The sequence below is a fragment of the Podarcis raffonei genome, chromosome 11 (assembly GCF_027172205.1).
Source record: "Podarcis raffonei isolate rPodRaf1 chromosome 11, rPodRaf1.pri, whole genome shotgun sequence".
NCBI lineage: Eukaryota > Metazoa > Chordata > Lepidosauria > Squamata > Lacertidae > Podarcis > Podarcis raffonei.
In genome coordinates, this window is record NC_070612.1 from 14,185,274 (window position 1) to 14,205,990 (window position 20,717).

At 40.6% G+C, this 20,717-nt stretch overlaps 1 protein-coding gene across 5 annotated transcripts in view; it reads left to right on the forward strand.

Moving 5' to 3' along the window:
- The window catches only part of WDR7 (WD repeat domain 7), a 220,620-nt gene that overhangs the window by 72,466 nt on the left and 127,437 nt on the right, over positions 1-20,717 (forward strand). For all 5 annotated transcript variants that reach the window (XM_053407606.1, XM_053407607.1, XM_053407608.1 and 2 more), the window contains one exon: positions 2,803-2,916. In XM_053407606.1, the coding sequence (XP_053263581.1) occupies positions 2,803-2,916 (114 nt within the window). The remainder of the gene's footprint in view (positions 1-2,802; positions 2,917-20,717) is intronic.

Consider the following 20,717-nt stretch of genomic DNA (forward strand, 5'->3'; position numbering starts at 1 on the left):
GTAACCACTGTGAATTTTACATTTTGTACAGCAGTCTAGTTTCTACCCACACTCGCACAGCCTTCTCCATAGCCCTCTCCACCCTTCCTCCAGGCAAGCGCAAGACAGCATGATACCTTTCACTCCAGGCAGTCGCTCAAGGGGGGATGAAAAACAGGACTGGTGAGGGATGTGGCCAGGGAAGAGTCTCAAGGGCCAGATAGAGAGACCTGGGTTGATGCATTTGGCCCCCAAGCCCATGGCTCAGCTCATAATTAAAAGGTAAAGGGACCCCTGACCATTAGGTCCAGTCATGGCCAGCTCTGGGGTTTTGGCGCTCATCTCGCTTTACTGGCCAAGGGAGCTGGCGTACAGCTTCCGGGTCATGTGGCCAGCATGACCAAGCCGCTTCTGGCGAACCAGAGCAGTGCATGGAAACACCGTTTACCTTCCCGCCGGAGCGGTACCTAATTATCTACTTGCACTTTGACGTGCTTTCGAACTGCTAGGTTGGCAGGAGCAGGGACCGAGCAACGGGAGCTCACCCCGTTGCGGGGATTCGAACCGCTGACCTTCTGATCAGCAAGTCCTAGGCTCTGTGGTTTAACCCACAGTGCCACCCACGTCCCCCTCCAGCCCATAATTGCTTTGCAATAAATAAAGGCTTATTTAATGACATAGTCTCGCTCCTTTTGTGGAACGAGGCTGTGCAATTTAATGTGGCCAACCACAGATTTTCTACTTCTGTGGTGGGGTGGGGTTGTGAAAGAATGGTAGGAATTGAACATAGGAACCTCCGTGTTGCTTGTTACATTATATTCACTTTGAGAATTGTGTGTGCGGATTTCAAATGTGTGAATGACTTCATACAGTCTTTACATTGGTCTGGATTTTTAAATGACTCCATGCAAAATAAAAGGGGGGCATTCCAAAAGTTCTAATTGGGACATGCATTACTTCTACCACCTCTGCTTAATTCTGGAGTGAGCTCTTGGATCTACCTAGTGCCTATAACAGGGCTGCAAGAATAGGTAAGAGTGATGGAGAGTCCTTTTCCTCTGGAATAACCCCTTTCGGGACCAGTACAAGTCTTTGGGGAAATGCTGTAACTTAGTGACTGGGCACATGCTATACCTGCAAAAAGGCTTCTGGCATCTCTAGATAGGCTGGGAAATCCTGGAGAATCAGTGTCAGCTAGATAGCACTGAACAAGGTAGACCAATGGTGGTGGTTGTTTAGTCATTTAGACTCTTCATGACCCCATGGACCAGAGCATGCCAGGCACTCCTGTCTTCCACTGCCTCCTGCAGTTTGGTCAAACTCATGTTAGTAGCTTCAAGAACACTGTCCAACCATCTCGTCCTCTGTCGTCCCCTTCTCCTTGTGCCCTCCATCTTTCCCAGCATCAGGGTCTTTTCCAGGGAGTCTTCTCTTCTCATAAGGTGGCCAAAGTATTGGAGCCTCAGCTTCAGGATCTGTCCTTCCAGTGAGCACTCAGGGCTGATTTCCTTCAGAATGGGTAGGTTTGATCTTTTTGCAGTCCATGGGACTCTCAAGAGTCTCCTCCAGCACCATAATTCAAAAACATCAATTCTACGGTGACCAGCCTTCTTTATGGTCCTACTATAAGACTAGCTTCCCATTGTTTCTTTTTTGACTCGACTTCTCGTGACAGGTTTGAGCTTTCTGTTACATGGTGTTGCGGCACATCTCATTTTTATTTAGCTGTGTTGATATCACAGCAAAACCTGCCACTGAATCATAGCATTGTACAGTCTCTCTTTTAAAGGAAACATTTTCGAAAGGGAACAAACCCCACACCCCAAACCCCTAAATTTCTGTTAGCTTATCTGTGCTCCTAAGCAAGGTATGCTGTAAAGTAAAAAAAATAATTAAGGAAGACTTGGGATCATCATTCAGTCTTCATAGTAGCGAGGTAATATAAGCAAAACATGGGAGGTCTCTGCCCCAATGTGCTTAGTTTCTTTTAAAGCTTTTCATGTTGGTGGCCATTACTACATCTAGTACAGTGGTACCTCTACTTACGAACTTAATTCATTCCGGAGATCCGTTCTTAACCTGAAACTGGTGTGCTTTCGCTAATGGGGCCTCTGGCTGCTGCTGCGCCGCTGGCACACGATTTCCATTCTTATCCTGGGGCAAAGTTCTCAACTTGAGATAACTCTTCCAGGTTAGCTGAGTTTGTAACCTGAGGCATTTGTAACTTGAGGTACCACTGTAATCTTGTAGTTTCAACATGTGTTTCATGAAGAACTGTTTTCTTTACACTGTACTGAATCTACCAACATTCACCCTCAATGGACAGTCCCAGGTTCAGGAATTATGAGAGAGGGAGAAGAAGTTCTCTCTTTCCACTGCCTCCCCACCGTGTGTAACTTTTATACAAACCTTATAAACTTAAAAATCCCAAACAATTGTGACTTTTCCTCATAGGAAACTTGCTCCAGCACCTTGCTCATTTTCATTGCTCCTTTCTGACCTTTTCCAGCTCTACAATGCACTATGTGAGGATGTTTCCTTTGAGTATGTACCCTGATCAGATCTTCATGAGGTCCAGAACCTCTTGGGAAGGGTCAACTCCCAAGAACTGGCCTTTTATCACAACACTTATCTTCAGGGAATCTCATGAACCCGGGTCAGGGTTGGCAAGTCTTCTGGGAGAAGGAAAGCTTGACAATCCGATTCTTATAAGATCTGAGATCTGTATTTCCCCCTCCACTTAAATGTGATGTAAATATAATGTAAAGATCAACATGTTTTCTTTTGTTCTGTGACTTGAATGGTGTTATTTTGACATTTCAGCTGGAGTGACCACAGAAACAATTCAAACCGCTACTCCTGCTCCTGAACAGTTGGTATCTGAAACTAAAATTCCAGAAGAGGAGCATGACCTTGTTGACGAGGACATCTCAGCAGGTAAACATTTGTATGTTTAATAATTCTGAGCCAGATCTCTTCGTGTTTTGTGCTGCAAGTTGCTTGAAGTTTCGACTATGCTTTAGTGAAATTGTATCCCGAATCTCATTTTGAAGACATTTCAGGAATAAAACATGGGATATATTTTGCTTAGAAACCATATTACTTCAAATAGTCAGTCATTTTATTGCATGCTTAGCCCTCACCAATGAACTTCAGAGGTGGCATGCATATATAATCTTGAAAATTAATAATAAAAAAGTGGAGCTAAGCTCACCTGGCAAGGGCTTAATTCTTCCAGTTTGGCTTGTATTTAGTTTGCATTCATTATGTAATTCAGAAGGTGATGGACGATGGATAGTCTTTTATTTCCATGTGTCTTGTGCTGACCATGGTCTCAAGTAGTTGCATATGGCTTTTAGGCAGTTGTAAAGATTTAAAACAGGGATAGCTGTCCTGTGGCCCTCCAGATGTTGTTGGAGTCCAGTTGCCATCAGTCCCATCTAGCAAGGCTCATAAGTCAGAGGTGAAGGGGGTTGTGAGTCCAGCAACATCTAGCTTGCCAAAGATAACCCCTGATTTAAAAATATCTTCATGGATCTAACGCTGGAAATGTGTATTCTTCTAAGTGGCAGGGTTCAAAGATAATTCCTCCTTGGAGCTGCTTACTGCAAAATGAATTAATTAGCACATTGCCATCTACATATGCAATGACTGACAAAGCAGAAGAAACCAGAGAGAGAAGCCCCTGCCCTGAGCCACTTACAATCTAAATATTAACAAAGGGTAGGAAGAGTCTACTGTGAATGAACTTTGACGTGAAATTACTCTACAGCAACAGCTACATAGAAAAATATGTTAAATAAACCATACTTCTTTCTTGAATTGATTTATTCTTGTTAACAGAGATGATGTAAACTATGACTGAAGAGTTCTTTGTACCCAAACAATTTAAATAACTAAAAGACTTTCTTAGCATACTGGCAAAGCAGCTAACAAGTTGCAAACTTCCAGATTGTGCACTCTTACTCTTGGATTCTACGACTTGATTGAGCTCTATATAGATTTCTCCGCAAGTTTAAAAGAAAACTGTATTTATTTCTATCGACTGGAAGCCTATATAAATTACATTATGAAAAAATCTGGTAGGCATACAAAGAGTGAAAACGCGCATCAAGAGCTGTAAATTTTATTTTGGTGGCAATAGAAGGGAGCTGAGATTTAGGTAGTAGCTTGAACATTTATGCTACGAAACAGCATGGGGCAATAAATCAATTTGGGCTTTGGAAGATCTCTTGCATTTTGCAAACTCTGAGTAATGTTTCCTGCTCATTAGACTCACAGTTGTACATTTGTTTGTTTGTTTATTGCAGTTTTTGCTTTCATTTTATGCTTTGGTGGGTGGAATGGTTTTAAATATTTTATCTTTTGCTATTGTGAGCCATGTTGTATTAAGCTAGGTTGTCAGCGTCCATCTGACTCGAGAGACATTGGATTGCAGTTCCGGGGTTGAAGTCACTGATGTGTTAGAGGTACAAGAGTGACCTCCCTAGAGTGCAAACCTGGACAGCGTACAGTGGTACCTTGGTTCTCAAACTTAATCCATTCCGGAAGCCTGTTCCAAAACCAAAGCGTTCCAAAACAAGGTGTTCTTTCCCATAGAAAGCAATGCAAAATGGATTAATCTGTTCCAGACTTTTAAAAACAACCCCTAAAACAGCAATTGAACATGAATTTTACTATCTAATGAGAGCATTGATCCGTAAAATGAAAGCAATAAACCATGTACTGCAGTCACACAGTCAATCAACCAGTAGCTGAACTGGGTTCCACACAGTCACAAAAACAAAACAAAAAAGCTGCAAAAACAAAAATGCAAAAGAAATAGCAAAAACAGAGAGACCTCAGCGTAACACTCGAAACGGAAGTATGGCACTCAAATTGCAAGTGTAACACTCAAAACGGAGGATGTTCGGCTTCCGGAAAAAGTTTGCAAACCGGAACACTTACTTCTGGGTTTGCAGTGTTTGGGTCCAAGTTGTTTGCGTACCAAGGGGTTTGAGAACCAAGGTACCATTGTATATGGCAGTCCTGGGATGCCCAGACGACAAGAGCTCACTCTTGGCCTCACTGATGTGGTCCAAGGGAAAGCAGAGCAATATGTTCGGCACAGCTTGGCTACAGGAGTTGCCAGAAGGAGGTGTACATGGCATCATCCAACAGTTGTAGGGACTCCGCTCCACTGTTCAGAGCTATTAGCTGCTCTTTCATACTGTTTTAAAGGTGTTTTATGACTGGAGTTGTTGTGTGGGTTTTAACATGCTGGGAACTGTCTAGAGAACATAGTTGGATAGACAGTATGATAGAATCATAGAGTTGGCAGAGACAACGAGGGTCATCTAGTCCAACTCCCTGGGATACAAGAATCTTTTGCCCAACATGGAGATTAAGAGCCTCATGCTCTACCGACTGAGCAAATTGTATTGAACTTTATTACGGCCATTGGCCCATCACACGACAGTTTCCCATACCAACATAATGTACTTAAACCTCCAAATTTAAAACCGCCAAAACTTACAAAAAACAGACAAGAACCAAAGCAAATCAAAAACAAAAGACCAGCATCATACATTACAATAAATTTGTAACATAAACATCGCCCTCTACTCATAAATTAGTAGAAGACATCAATGGTGATATCACCTAATTACATCCTAAAACATAGATCATAGTTTAGAGGGATTATCCGAGCCACACAGGAGTCCGTTTCTCCTCTTTAGGGATAGAACGCTGATCAAGAATCTGGCAACCATGAGTGATCTTAGGGGGTCATCATCATTTAATAGATATCTCAGTTTGGCTTCATTCGTATCATCGGCAATTCCCTTTAGATATTGAGCAAGAAACTTGCTCCTGGCCGATGAGTGAAATGCACAATCAAAAATTATGTGATGCAACGATTCCGGTACCCCACAATTACAATCACATAAGAGCGATATCTGTCCATTGGAGAATCTATTTCTCAGCACGTTCGATGGGAAGGTGTTGAATCTTGCCTTTACAAAGGCATATCTATGAGCCGAAGAAGTTAAGGAATTCAAATAGTTTGGGAGCCTTAAGAGGGGTAATAAACCAAGGTTTAGAGGTGAGCAGGTACCATTGCCCAAGACCATTTTCTGCTGCAAGTCCATCTCCTCTAGTTTACAGGTTACTGTTCTTTTAGCTGGAACTATATCCTGCTCTAGTAATTTGGATGGGGAGATTCCCATTGCCGTAATTTTCAGTTGTAAATTTTTTACTCTACCGACTGAGCCATCAGTTCATTTAGCCTATATAAATCAGCGGTACTGACAATTGTGGGCACATTATTTTAGGCCATATGTAGGGGGAGCCTAACTATAATAAAAGGAAAGAAAATGATGGAAAGGCTCCTTCAGTATTTTCAAGCAATGCATGTTTTGTTAATTTAAATCCTAAATCAGCTCACATTTCCTGAAATATGTTAAAGAGGCTTTGGCACAAGGGGTTTTAGACATAAACAACATTTATTTAAATTTATTTGGTTAACATAAAGGTGATTGCTCGGCCTAGAAATTCTGTAACTCAGTGACTGCCTTGATAGCTGAAGCGTTCTGTTTTTCTTCAAAAAGTAAAGATTGCCTCTGACGGACACAGATGAAGCTGGAAATAGTCAAATCAATTTACAACCATAAAAATGATATGAAAAGAATAGCCCTTAGTTGCAGAATGACAACTGGGAAACTCAAATAAGGAAATATTAAGTTGTTACTGTGACAACTTAAATCTCACCCTGACATCTTAAAATATGATTCAGCTTCTTTCTGTATCTGTATTTTAAATGCTAATACCTATTGATTTGCTCCATAATATGTGTGCATGTGCGTGCGCACATGCCATTGTCCCCAGGAATTGCTTTCAGCAACTCACCTAAACTTTTTATTTATCATTTTTAAAAGAAAACAACAACAACAACACCCAAGGTTTCGTACCAATCCTTTGGGAGATTAATATTTTCTTTTTCTTTTCTTTTTGGCAATTGGGGGCATTTAAAAATGTTGAAGCCTCTTTCAGATACAGGTTTCCACATTACTCCCAATTCAAATACTCCTTGGAGGACAGTGAAAAAGAAGAAGAATTGTTGCATTATTTCTGCTTAAAATGAATTACACAGTTTGGTTATTCTCAGCTTCTCATTTGGATATTAGTTAAGCTAAAACCAAAGGAAATTGTTCTGCATTGAATGAATTCAACCGGGAAGTTACAAATTTGGGAAAATGCAAAATAATATGCTGATTATTCCAGCCCAAGAATAGTTGGCTTAAAAAAAATATATTTCAAGCTTTCAGCACACTTTGAGGAAAACATAACCACACATCCTTTTATTCTTAAGGAAGAAACAAATACATATTTTGATGCACTCCTGGTCTCTTCTTTAAAATGTGTGTTGATGCTTGAAAATTTAAATAGGAAAGTGCTGCACACCCTTTATATTTCTAATGGTAAATATTAACCCTGCTAAGTGGATAGAGCTGCATGGGTTAATACTGCAGTCAGTGTCTGTGACGATAGTCTTCGCCTCCTCATGGTCAGCACAGCTGACCACATAATAGGAGTAAAGGTCAAATGTCACTGACATTGTCAAAAGCAGAGAATATGATACTATATCACGACTTCTTGTTGACAGATAGAACTACGTACCTCCAAGTACAAAGCAATATGGTCATATTAGGAACGAAACAGCAGAATATTCCAGTCCTTAACGCAGAGCACAATGCACTCTTCCCTCCCTGAACCATGACTTTCACGTTTTGCATTCGTGCAGAATGGCACGAATTGCATTTTACATCAACACTGGCTGCTTTAGCAACCTCAAAAGAGGGGGAAATACAGTATTACCTCAGGTTACAGACGCTTCAGGTTACAGACGCTTCAGGTTACAGACTCCGCTAACCCCAGAAATAGTACCTCGGGTTAAGAACCTAGCTTCAGGATGAGAACAGAAATCGCGCAGTGGTGGTGCGGTGGCAGCGGGGGGTCCCTTTAGCTAAAGTGGTACCTCAGGTTAAGAACAGTTTCAGGTTAAGAACGGACCTCTGGAATGAATTAAGTACTTAACCCGAGGTACTACTGTATACCAATGGTTACATCCATGGAAAAATACTCCCAATTTTCCATAAAATCCCCCCAAATAATACATGTTCACCTGAAATCTCAGCAAGAATGCTCTGGCATCTCCTTTTTTTCATGCTGTGTAATAGATAGGTGACAGAAACACAAATTTTTAAAATATTGAAACACCTTATTTTTTGTGAATAAGATGGCATAATTCCTTCCATTGATTTACCCAAGCTTCATCAGTTTCCTACATGCAAACAGAAGAAAGATTAGTAGACTTATTCTGGATGTGCGGGGAAATAAATTTTGCCACTTACTAGAGTTCAGCTGATTTAGAATAATTCTTGTCAGTGATATGAAATAGACTTCAAAGCAGTCTTCAAAGAGTTTGTGGGTTCTGTCAGTGAGCAGAAATTTAATTTGGAGATCTGGTGCTCTGTATTCTGACCTGTTAGCACCAAGCAGAACACATGGAGGGATAGTGAGAAATACATGAACACGTCTTGAAATAGTTCCTCATTGTAGTCGGTTTTTCCATGTTAAGTCATCCACCTCAATAAGCACATTGCTTCGCTCCTTTCACTCCAGTACCTCTTATTACAAATATATTTCGTAGATATGGAAAAGTGCATTGTCACTATCAGTTCAGGAATGTAAATGCAATACAAATGAATCCCCACCCCTTTTTAAATGCATTTAGTGCTGAAAAGTATCCTTTTCCAGTGTTCAGGGATATAGTTTGAAGGAGGATTTAGTGTGAGACTGAGTATTGATATGGGTTTGTTGCTGGTTTCTGAGGTTCCCTGCTAATAAAGCATCTGTATATTCCTTCTGACTGGCAGAGTTGAGGTAATTTTGCACCTTATTGAAGGGTGAACTGAGTCTAGAATGCAAAAATAGAAGCCACTATGAAAATACATGTCATTGCTACATGCTTGGCTTAAAAACCAGTTTATTCTTCCTATGTCTGCTGCAGGGATATTTTCTAGAACTTTTATACATCCAACAGTGTACAGGGACAAGCAGTGTACAGAAGCTTAATGTGAGTTAAAATCAAAACATTTCACTTCTGGTTCTCAGCTGCATAGCACTTGTAGAAGTTGAAAATCACCCAGGAGATTCCCTCTCAAAAAGTTAAATTCCACCGAGGTCAGTGACACCTACTCAGAAATAAATGAACATAGGGTTGTGATTTTGTGATGTAAGACCCATCAAACTTTGGGTACTCATTTCTTAGAATCATAGCGTTGGAGGGTCATCTAGTCCAGTGTTTCCCAACCTTGGGCCTCCAGCTGTTTTTGAACTACAATTCCCATCATCCCTGACCACTGGTCTTGCTAGCTAGGGATGATGGGAGTTGTAGGCCAAAAACATCTGGAGGCCCAAGGTTGGGAAACACTGATCTAGTCAAACCCCCTGAAATGCAGGAACCTTAATTTAGGCTGCTAAAGAAACTTAGAAGAGTATCTTTTAAGGGTGTTCGTGACAGCAAGATTTTCCTATCATAATTATGGTTTTAGGATCACGACTCCAGACTTGCAGATTCTGAATGGTGTGCAACAGAACTTTTTGCTGTGTTTACCCATTTATGGAGCCTTATTACAGTTGCACAGCAATGCTGACCGAGTTGAAGATGTGTTTGGTTTAGTATTAAACAGACACTCTCTAAAATTACTGTCCCTGTTAATATTGTGAATGAAACAGAATAACTTCCGTTTTATACTCATGGCTGAAACCTGCAATAAATAACAAAAGGCCCCCAAGCCTGTCTTATTCCCTGTTCCTTCAGTGGCATAACCCACTCTACCAGTTAATATTGGTGAGATGGCATTAGGGACTCTTTTTCAGCAACTCTCTTTTTTCAGTAACTCTCCAATCTTTTTCACAGTCAGCATGCTGCAACCTTCCAACTGAACCAAATGTTCTCCTTCATTATCTTCTTGACTTTCTCTGAGGGTTCATTAAATTCTACTGCCCTCAGCTGCCATTGCTGCCTCTGACTATTTTGTTCAGCGTGGGCCAGAAAGCTCTTGCTTTGCTTTTCACAAATCTGCATCGTGCTGTTTTGTAAAGTGCTTTTCATAATGTGAGCCTTTGTTTCAAGAGCCCAGGTTTATTTTCACTTCAGTAGAACCTTTGCATGTTTTTAAGTAAGAGATGTCATTGAAAGCCTATACAGTTGGCACCAGTGCCCATTATGACAACCCTGCAAGCAAAGACAGATTTCTTACTTCTCTTCCCTTCACTTCCGAAAACATTTATTTAAATGCAATCCTTTCTTCAGTGCTGTGTTTTTAGGATCCTAGGTAGTTCTATAACAAGACAGCCTACTTATGCAGCTAGCTCAGTATTGTCTGGTCTGACTAGTACTGTTAAGCTTAGTAAAAAAAATGGAGACCCTAGATCTGGGGATGGGGGAAAAATGGCAGCTTTTTCCTTATTCTCTTCTTAGATCATTTGGTGGCATAATGCCTTCTTGAAACACAGTTCTGTTCGGAATCATGGGGCCCGTGATTACCTATGCAACCATCTCTCTGTTTGCTTGCTCGCCCGCCCTGTTGTGTAAAAAACAATGGATCTGCAGGTGAAACCTTCACATATACACCTTGCCGTATGGATTAATTCTCTGGCCTAAACAGAGGCACTACAGAGCCTGGGGGAAAAGGAGGGAGGGATTTGCTCATCCCTATAAAGGAAACTGTGTGTGGCGCTGTGGGTTAAACCATCTCTCTGTTTGTTTGCTTGCTTGCCCGCCCTGTTGTGTAAAAAACAATGGATCTGCAGGTGAAACCTTCACATATACACCTTGCCGTAAGGGTTCCTTGCATAAAGGTGTGTGGTAAGCAGACACCCTGCATCTTCTTAAACCACAGAGCCTAGGACTTGCCGATCAGAAGGTCGGTGGTTTGAATCCCCGCGACGGGGTGAGCTCCCGTTGCTCGGTCCCTGCTCCTGCCAACCTAGCAGTTCGAAAGCATGTCAAAGTGCAAGTAGATAAATAGGTACCGCTCCGGCGGGAAGGTAAACGGCATTTTCGTGCGCTGCTCTGGTTTGCCAGAAGCAGCTTAGTCATGCTGGCCACATGACCCGGAAGCTGTACGCCGGCTCCCTCGGCCAGTAAAGCGAGATGAGCGCCGCAACCCCAGAGTCGGCCATGACTGGACCCAATGGTACTTTCCTTTACAAAGGAAACGTAGGGATGCCTACAAAGGTAGGCATTGAAAATTGTAAGTTTTGTGACGTTTGTCTTGAGTAATACATTGCATGGAGGAATGCACCATGTTGACTTGGGGGTTTCCATTTTCAGCAATCTGCCCTACATATATAATTTGTAGTACTGCCCCCAAAGGGTTGGATGGGTTGAATAGTATCTGCATATTGCGCCAGTGCCTGTTAGTGGGTTAAACAAATGCTTCAGCTTCCCAAAGCCCTTCTCATTCTGGAAAAGGTGAGCCAAGTTCCAAGCCCTACAACAAGGCAGTAAATTTATGTGCACACATTAACATCCAGTTACACATCCTTGAAAATCTCCCGTACTGTAAAGCGTTGCCATTTTTAAAATTCTGCTTAGAAGGCTCTTCCCATAATTTCTGTGGCTTTTCATAAGATGTTATCTGTCTCTTGAAACTTAAACTAGTCTACGTAAATCACTCTGCTCCATTCATGTAAAATGGGCCCAAGTTGGCTGCTTTATGGTCCTCGAGGGTCAGAGTTCACTGCTGCTGTCAGAAACCACCGGCTTTTTCTTTCATCAGCATTACCGTTGCATCTGACAGCTTGCATTGCTGAATAAAGGGAGTTGCAAAGATGGAAAGCCGAGTGATATTGTCTTTAATAATTTATACACATTTCACCATTCCTTAAAGGAGCATGGCTGGCTAAATCTCACTTTTTAAAAATCATGGTTTATTCAGAAAACTTGTAAGTGATCCATGACTTTGGAACTGTGTGTGTGCATTTAGTTTTGTTCAACTAAAAGAAGTGCAAGAAGACAGAGAATTCCTCTTTTCAAAGACGACAAAGTTACTTAGAAAGCTTAAAAAAAAATTTTGTATTAAATAACTCAAAGCTAGACGTGTAAACAAAGTTTATTTCACACACCTATTAGTATGCCTACCACAGTTTGTGCTAACCCACAACATGGACCATAAACATCTGTTAAAGTGATGATAAATTCAGCTTTATTTTTATTTTTTCCAAGGAAAATACAAAGTGTGAAGCCCTCCTGGTTTCCTAAAATAATTCTGAAAATAATTTGCCCAGATTTAGCTTACAGTGGGGCTGCAGATGTTGTGGTGGTGGTCTTTAAATTGTCACCACAGAATGTCTTTTCAGATGGTCCTTGCACTCTGGTCAGTGACCGAAATAAATCGATTCAATTGTGGTGTCCTTGCCTGCGCGTGCCTGCAGCTTTTCTCTTAACCACTTGGGGGTCTCATTTTCTTAAGTCAAGCACTGTAATGAAGTTGGTTAGGACTGGAATATGTCTGGATTTTCCTGGATGTTACTGGGATTTCAAAGGTGGAATTGACATCCGGGGGGGGGGGGGATTTCTGAAAGCTGGTGCTTTGTCCTGGATCTTAGGCAAGTCAATCGAAAAATTGTGGTTTTGGGGGGTTTGTAAACAAACAAACATACATACATTCGGGGTGTCTTGGTTTTTACTTTTTGAAATATGGCAACCCTAAAGTTGGTTATTAAAACTAAAGCACCTGCCTCTGACATGTGTACAGGAAGGGAAGGCATAACTGTGGTACAAAGCAGACCTTTATGGAGAAATAACCTTCAGAATGAACTTTCAGCTTTGGCCTCTGGTGTGCTGGATGATACTACCTTGCAGATGGAAATAAATTACATTAGACTGTGGCACACTATTATATATATTCTATATATTACATGGATTGCCCTTATAATTGATCACAAGTCCATATGAAAAAAGTTGTAATTCACAAGAGTAATGACAGCAATGTCTCATATTTCAGGGGTTTTACATCACACCTGTGAATTATGACTACCCATGTGCAAACTCTGATAAAAATGGGGGGAAAGGGATTTTTAAAAATCAGGTTGCTGGCCAGCTCTGTCTTTTTTAAAAAAATAAAAAAATAGGCGAAGTGCACTAGCTTTTCCTGAATGCATATACAGGCACCTAGGAATAATTCTTTGCTGGTAAATATAGAGGTGTATACTGAAGCTCTCTCTTGGCCAACTGTACAGTGCTGTTATACGAACCAGACAGCTGTCTTTAAGAAGGTGTTGGTAGCTGTAGTTGACAACTAAATGGCAAAAAAACAAAACAATGGCAATATTATTTCTTGCCTCTATATTTATGCAACAAAGGGCCCTGTTCCTTGTATGTGAGCAAAGCTTGATCCAGGAATGAGGGATTCTACAGGAAAGTTCTGCCCTGCCGTCTCCTTAATTTTTTGTTACAAGCATTTTTGATCTATTTTCTTCAGCGTCCAAAGCGTCCAATAAAGAATATGTCCAGCAAGTTGCTACTTCAAGGAGTTTAAATTAAGACATAAGGAAATCGAAAAAGGGGAGGGAAATGTTGGCAGGGAGAAACAAGTGCAGAATGTAGTATACAGTTATACAATTTTTTAAAAAAATCTTTTAGCATTCTATTTTATAAGATGTTTATTAAAGTTTTCAATATTAATACAATAAGAAAGAAAATCAAAAAGAAAAAAGAAAAAAAACATACAAAAAATAAGAATAATTAAAAACACACAAAATTTCCATTACTTATTTTCCATTAACTTGTTTCCCAGACCTCCTCGTACCTCCCTTTTTTGTATTCCAATTCAAATTGTTAATTCGGCAAATCCTTATCAATAAATTTTAACCTGCTTCTAAACCTGTTTTTCATATTCTCTTAAAGCATTACAGCCAGAAACCACTTAATTTCTATCCGACATCATTCTAACATTCATTAATTTTACAGTGTTTCTGTAGATAGTCCTTAAATTTCTTCCAATCTTCTTCCGCTGACTCTTCTCCCTGGTCTCGGATTCTGCCGGTCATTTCTGCCAGTCCCATATAATCTATCATTTTCATCTGCCATTCTTCCAGAGTGGGTAAATCCTGTGTCTTCCAGTACTTTGCGATGAGTATTCTTGCTGCTGTTGTAGCATACATAAAGAAAGTTCTATCCTTCTTTGACACCAATTGGCCGACCATGCCCAGGAGAAAGGCCTCTGGTTTCTTCAGGAAGGTATATTTAAATACCTTTTTCATTTCATTATATATCATTTCCCAGAAAGCCTTTATCCTTGGGCACGTCCACCAAAGGTGAAAGAATGTACCTTCATTTTCTTTGCATTTCCAACATTTATTATCGGGCAAATGATAAATTTTTGCAAGCTTGACTGGGGTCATGTACCACCTGTAAATCATTTTCATAATATTCTCTCTTAAGGCATTACATGCCGTAAACTTCATACCTGTGGTCCATAACTGTTCCCAGTCAGCAAACATAATGTTATGTCCAACATCTTGTGCCCATTTAATCATAGCAGATTTCACCGTTTCATCCTGAGTGTTCCATTTCAACAGCAAGTTATACATCTTTGACAAAATCTTAGTTTTTGGTTCTAACAACTCTGTTTCTAATTTTGATTTTTCCACCTGGAAGCCGATTTTCTTATCCAAATTATATGCCTCCATTATCTGGTAATAATGAAGCCAATCTCGCACTTTGTTTTTTAATTTCTCAAAACTCTGAAGTTTCAGTCTGTCTTCCTCTTGTTCCAAAATTTCCCAATACTTCGGCCACTTGGCCTCCATATTGAGCTTTTTCTGAGCTTTTGCTTCCATTGGTGACAACCACCTTGGGGTTTTATTTTCCAGTAAATCCTTATATCTTATCCAAACATTAAACAATGCTTTCCTGACAATATGGTTTTTAAATGCTTTATGTGCTTTAACCATGTCGTACCACAAATATGCATGCCACCCAAAAACATTGTTAAAACCTTCTAAGTCGAAAATGTCTGTGTTCTCAAGAAGTAGCCAGTCTTTCAACCAGCAGAATGCTGCTGATTCATAGTAAAGTTTAAAGTCTGGCAGGGCAAATCCACCCCTTTCCTTTGCATCAGTTAATATCTTAAATTTTATTCTAGGCTTCTTGTCCTGCCAGACAAATCTAGAAATATCTTTCTGCCACTTCTTGAAACAGTCCATCTTGTCCACAATTTGCAATGTTTGAAACAAAAACAACATTCTAGGCAATACATTCATCTTTATAGCTGCAATTCTACCCAACAAGGAAAGCTTCAAATTCGACCAAATTTCTAAATCTTTTTTCACTTCTATCCAACATTTTTCATAATTGTCTTTAAATAAATTCCCATTTTTAGCTGTCATGTTAATCCCCAGATATTTCACTTTCTTAACCACATTCAGACCTGTTTCATTCTGATACCTCTCTCTTTCAATCGATGTTAAATTTTTCTCTAAAACCTTAGTTTTTAACTTATTCAATTTAAATCCTGCCACTTGACCAAAATCTTGAGTTAATTCCAAAACCCCTTTAGTACTAGATTCTGGCTCCTGTAACATCAATACTAAGTCATCTGCAAATGCTCTGAGTTTGTACTGTTTGGCTCCGACCTGTATACCTTTTCTTAAAGAATTCAGATTTCCCCTCATTCGGTGCATAAATTCCTACAATCAAAAATTTCTCTCCTTGAACTTGAATTTCAATTGCCAAAAATCTTCCTTGTTCGTCTTTAAAGATTAATTTCGGTAGCAATCTCTCCTTTGCATAAATCACTACCCCTCTTTTTTTGACTTTATCAGATGAAATGAATTCTTGTCCCAATCTCTTTTTAATAAGTATTTTTCTATGTAACCTCATCACATGTGTTTCTTGTAAACAAATCAAGTCCAATTGTTCTTTTTTTAATATGTGAAAAACGCTTTTTCTCTTCCGGGGTAAATTCAAACCGTTACAATTCCAACTTAGAAGTTGCAGAGCCATTGTGATGGGGTTACTTCACTTTACCTCCAACTGCTCCAAGTAACTGTTCTTGTTCTGTCGGTGGTGTCTCTTTCCCTGGACTATCCAATCCGAAAGAAAGGTTTGCTATGTCAAGTATTCCTTTTTCCAATGCTCTTGGGTCTTCTCCAGATTCTGCCTCTTTTTGCAAATCTTCTCCGTGGTCGTTCAAAAATCTGTCTTTATCCTTAACTGTTCTTATTCTTATCTTTCTTCCTCTATATTTAAACGATAGGCCTTGAGGAAATTCCCACCTAAAAAGAATTCTGTTTCTTCTCAGCAGGGCAACTAAATCTCTGTAGTTTGCTCTTAGGTCCAGAAGTTGTTTTGGAATGTCCTTAAAAATCTCCACTCTCGAATCTCCAATTTCCAAAGGTCTTTGATAGTGCAAATTCAAAATTTTATCTCTCTCCTCTTTTGTTCGAAGAGTAATCAAACAGTCTCTTACTTTGTTCCTCTTTTGTCCTTTGCCAAGTCTAAATGCAGTCACTATCTTAAATTCTTCCTTCTCTAATTCCTGTTGCCAAAAATCTGTAAATTCATGTGTAAGAAAGTCAGGTAAATTATCTTTCTCACTTTCTGGTACCGCCCTGATTCTTAGATTCCTCTCCTTATCTCTTAATTCAATCATAGAAAGTGTCAGGTCGTGATCCTGCAGTTTTTTATATATTGGTGGTATCTTCTCTTGAGTAACCGTTGCAATTTCCTTTGCTTCTTCGGCTACCTTTCGAGTCGAGGCAGATTCTTCTATTAATTTTTCAATAGACTGTGTGTTAAAATTCACTTTCTGTCCCAAATTGTCAATACTTGTAGTGTTCACATCAATTTTAGCAGATGCTTCGGTTACTTGTTTATTTGTCTCAGCTACTTGCTTAGCCAAATTTTCCAAAGATGCATTAATTTTCCCAAGGGCCTGTGCCAGAACGTCTTCAGACATAACTTTTGTTTTAACCTGTAAAGGTGCAGCCCCTGTTGTACCAGCTCCAGATGTTGAAGCCCTGCGCTGATGCGTTGTATACAATCTGCCAGACCTCGTAGTCTTTTCCTGTGTCAGCTCTAATTTTCCTTTATCATTTGCCATAACACTCTCATGAGAATCCAAGGTCTCTTCCCACGGCTAATAGAGATTGTTTTGAATGGAAAATTTCCCAAAGCCCAGTTGTTCTTGCAACAATAGCAATGCTCCTCTAGGGGGACACAGTTACAGTCCAAAGTTTGCAACTTCCTTAAAACAAATAAAGTCTTTTAAAGTCCCCCAACTCCCTTGAAAAATATCAGTTTCAATGTAGCTCAAAGTTACTTTAAAATCAGGAGAAGTCCAGAAACACTGTATCCCTTTCGCAGAGTCAACTCACAAATTCTTAGTTTGCAGACTGGCTTTTCACTGGCTGGCTTTCTCTGTCTGGGGGGCAGCCCGTTCCCAGGTTTCAAGCAGCGGTTTTTAACTTCTTTCCCCCCTTTTCATGCAGGTAAATAACTCACAGTTCTTTTTCCCCTCCACCCCTGCAGTTTGGAGGGGGATCCACCTTCTTAATGTCGAGATTTACGTCTTTTAAAAAGTCTTTCAAAGTTTCAGAGTTTCCGCTTTGCAGTCTCTTTGCTTTGATCTGTTTACAAGTCGGGGAGGCAGACTTCCTGTTTATACCTTCCCCGTTTCGGCACCCAATTTAGTCCAAATTTCTCTAATCTTCCTCCAATTAGTTCAATAAACCTACTCACGGGTAGTTGCTTTCTGTATCTGAATGTCCCAGGAAAAAGTCAGTGCTTTTCGATAACGGCTGTGCAGCTTCGCTCCGCGGGAGAAGCAGTCAACCCTCAGCACCGCGCCTCACCCCCTTTCTGCTCCGGAGCCCTTAGATGGGTTCCTTTGCAATTTAGGGGGGCACAAATGGTGCCCGCCGGGTCCCCACGCTCGCAGGCTTCCTCCGCCTGCGATTTTTGAAGGGTCCCCGCTTCGCCGCAGCGGCAAGACCCGATCCCACGGAGCTGGTCCCTCCGAGCTCAGAGGGAATCCGCCATTAATCGTTGGTGCTGACCCGGAAGTCCAAAATCTTTTAGCATTCTAGAGAACACCGCCCTCGGTGATTTTGTGGCGCTAGCCATCTCTTCCTTATCTTCCCTCCTCCCCAAAATTACCTAGCTTATTGAATGCAAAATCAAAATGGTGTCAAAGAGCTTCAAGTTGCAACTTGAACTTGAATCTGTGCATGCCCAACCCCCCAAAAAAACTTATTGAAAAGCAAAAGAAACTCAAAGGGGGTCAGAGTAAGCATCCACAGAGGGTTCCTTGTTCCCGGTCATCTGCCCCAATATTGGGTGCTGAAAATGGGTCTTTTTGTGAGATCATTGTGGTTTCATATTCTACAGTCCTATAATTAGCATAGCATAACATTGCCTGAACACCCAACTCACCACGTAAACTAGCTTGCTCATTTTGTTTGTGTCTGTGTGCATTCTGATTCAGTATGTGGTAATCAGAATGGCACAAGAGTCCATGGTGCTTTATTTGCCACAGTTTTGATGTTCAGTATGTGCCATGGCAGTTGTGCTTATATAACTATGAAACATTGCCAGTAGGTCTGGCTTTCTGGTGGCTTGGAGGAAATTGCTACCCATCCCGAGAAAATGGCAGACTGCATAATGCTACATTAAAAGGTAAAGGGACCCCTGACCATTAGGTCCACTCGTGGCCAACTCTGGGGTTGCTGCGCTCATCTCGCTTTATTGGCTGAAGGAGCCGGCGTACAGCTTCCGGGTCATGTGGCCAGCATGACTAAGCCGCTTCTGGCGAAACCAGAGCAGCACACGGAAACACCGTTTACCTTCCCGCCAGAGCGGTACCTATTTATCTACTTGCACTTTGACGTGCTTTCGAACGGCTAGTTTGGCAGGAGCAGGGACCGAGCAATGGGAGCTCACCCCGTCGTGGGGATTCGAACTGCCGACCTTCTGATCGGCAAGCCCAAGGCTCTGTGGTTTAACCCTCAGCGCCACCCGCATCCCATTGCTACATTGCTTGCATGCAAATGTATAGTTCCTTTTCTTTGTATGGAACAATTCTATGGCAGCTCAAACTCCACCATTGGCTACGTTGAAATAACCAGTGTGGCATGCTCATTCAAATGAGTGAGCCCATGTTATATTAGCACTATCTGAGAAGTGCATGCTGCTGATCAGATCTAGTGGTACTGGGCCCCCAGAAATCTGCTAGACTTTTCCTCGTGGCCACTATTTGTCATCGTTGTTGCAGTTGTAGCTTTATGGCTTTGTTTAAGTTGTACTTTGTCTTGATTGCCTTTCAGTCATAAAGATGATTTAATAATATGTATAAAAAAATGAAACGACTGTTTCCTGGCCCTTGAAACCCATTTATTCCCAATCCCCTTAAGTATAATCCCTCACATTCTCTTTTAAATCAATTTATATCTCTGACACACACACAAAATATTGGATATAAACTCTCTTGTACTTTATTCTTGCTATAGAACTTGGGTCACTTTGGTGCAAAGTAGGGATGGATGAATCTGTCTATTTCTTGTCTGTGTCAGTTTTGACATGCTTCATTCATGCGTTTATTCCATCCTGATTCAGCATTAATCTGAATTCGTAATTTTAAAAACCATATGAAAAGACATACTTAGCTTGTACATGCCTTATCGTAAAATATATATTTTGATATGCATTTTATCATACTATTTGTACTTAAATACATATCATCTCTGTGTATGCATTCCGTGTATTATTATTATTTTTCACAAACAACTGTCACAAAATTCAGAGAAGCATACAATCCAACAATAATTACATTCCAGTTTGTGTAGTCCATTGGATAAGTTTGTTTATAAATGCGGACCTATAGAGATTATTTTCCAACCTTAGTGCAAAGGTGCTAGAGTTGATATTGGAAGATCTGGTATCAAAAATCCTCGCTGAAGATATAAAAACAGTTTTTAAAGCTGTTTGCCATGCCAAGACCATTTTAGGCTGATTTCCAAATGTGCTGAGCACACATTGCTGTATCTCTTCTATATAAAATTTTCAAAGCACAGGACTTCTTGGCAGTGCCGATAGGAACATTGCTTGCACTTTGTGCATCTTGTTTCTTGAGTTGGCATTAATACCAAAAGCAGAATCTGAGACTTGTGCTTTTTGATGGAGCTGATGGGGATTGTTTTAGTCGGCTAGGTTACAGTGCTGCATTGATTTCAGGGGAGGTGTTTAACTCTTTAAAATGTTGATTTGATGTTTTAATGTGGGCTTGCTATGTCCCTTAATTGGATTAATTCAGAACCTGAATAAGAACAGACTCAAAGCAATTAGGACCAGGAGCAAGAGTCCTGTTGTTGAAGAAGGCATTTAACAAGTTATATTTTCTTCATGTTTCTGTTCAAGGCTATGATGTCTGAGCTACAGTACAAATAATTTAGAATGGTAAATACACAGTATATATTTCTCGGGTGTGCTTGTTGAAGCAAATAGACTAGATAAACGGTGCATAAAATACCCACAAGCTCCTTTAGTCCCCTTGGGTGCAGCCAGAAATCCTTCTTCACAGAAGCAAAGACCATGGTTCAAGAAGCCCAGCCTTTCCTGATGACACCACCCTCACAGCCGGTGGTTTACTTCCAGTATCTTCCTTTCTCTTCCTAGGCCATGGACTTCA